At 33.4% G+C, this 760-nt stretch overlaps 1 protein-coding gene across 1 annotated transcript; it reads right to left on the bottom strand.

The window, feature by feature from the left end:
• Positions 1–287: 287 nt before the first annotated feature.
• Positions 288–536, bottom strand: Smp_200790 (uncharacterized protein; the record flags this gene model as incomplete). Its single annotated transcript, XM_018793724.1, has 1 exon — positions 288–536. One exon carries the CDS (start codon positions 534–536, stop codon positions 288–290), a length of 249 nt encoding a protein of 82 aa, XP_018648207.1.
• Positions 537–760: the final 224 nt, after the last annotated feature.

Here is a 760-nt window from a genome sequence, read left to right as displayed (position 1 = left end):
AGCTTGGGGGTTACGAGACTGGCTTAGGATCCGAGTGTAGCTTTCAATCAGCAAGACTTATTGGACATTCGATAAGAGAAGTAATAACAGATATCGTAGTCGTCACAAAGTTTGCCTTATAGCTATACACATGAATTCCTTTACTGAACCTAATTTCACTCTAAAAGACAAGAACATCTTACAAACCTTATAAGACTTACTTTTGGTAATAAAACAGTGTATAAATTTTAATATCATCTACTTTCTATTGTAAAGTATTCATAATTCCAGCTTTCTTTCTGATCAACTTAAAGGGGATAGGCGCTCTTCAAGGTTATTTTCAAGCAATGTTGAAGTTTGTTCTCAAACTTTACATTTACCGCATTACAGTGTGCTGAAAAAGAACAAAAGATATTGTGATGAAATCGGTGATGAAAATCTGATTTCCTGAAACCTTTTTCTTGCCAGTTCGTATTCGAGATGTGAACACCAGCATTCAACATAAAAAACAGATGCATGCTGTCGTAATTGTCCCATTTTAATGTAGTCGCAAGCATCACAAATGGAATAATACTTTCAGACCAGAGAGTTAGTCAGTTCGTATGCAGTTAATCTTTAGTGAATGTTACAGAAATAATTCAGTGTTTAATGTATTGTAAAGCTATTTGTTGCAAATAAATCCCAAAATCTTATCCTTGTAATACACTTACATTAATCTTTAATTTAGGTTTACCATCTTTACTCTAACGTTTCTCACCACTTTTCCTTCTCCAATTGAAAA

Source organism: Schistosoma mansoni, chromosome 1, assembly GCF_000237925.1.
Source record: "Schistosoma mansoni strain Puerto Rico chromosome 1, complete genome".
Classification (NCBI taxonomy): Eukaryota; Metazoa; Platyhelminthes; class Trematoda; order Strigeidida; family Schistosomatidae; genus Schistosoma; species Schistosoma mansoni.
The sequence above is the reverse complement of the archived record's forward strand: the minus strand, read 5'-3'. Positions and strand labels throughout refer to the sequence as shown.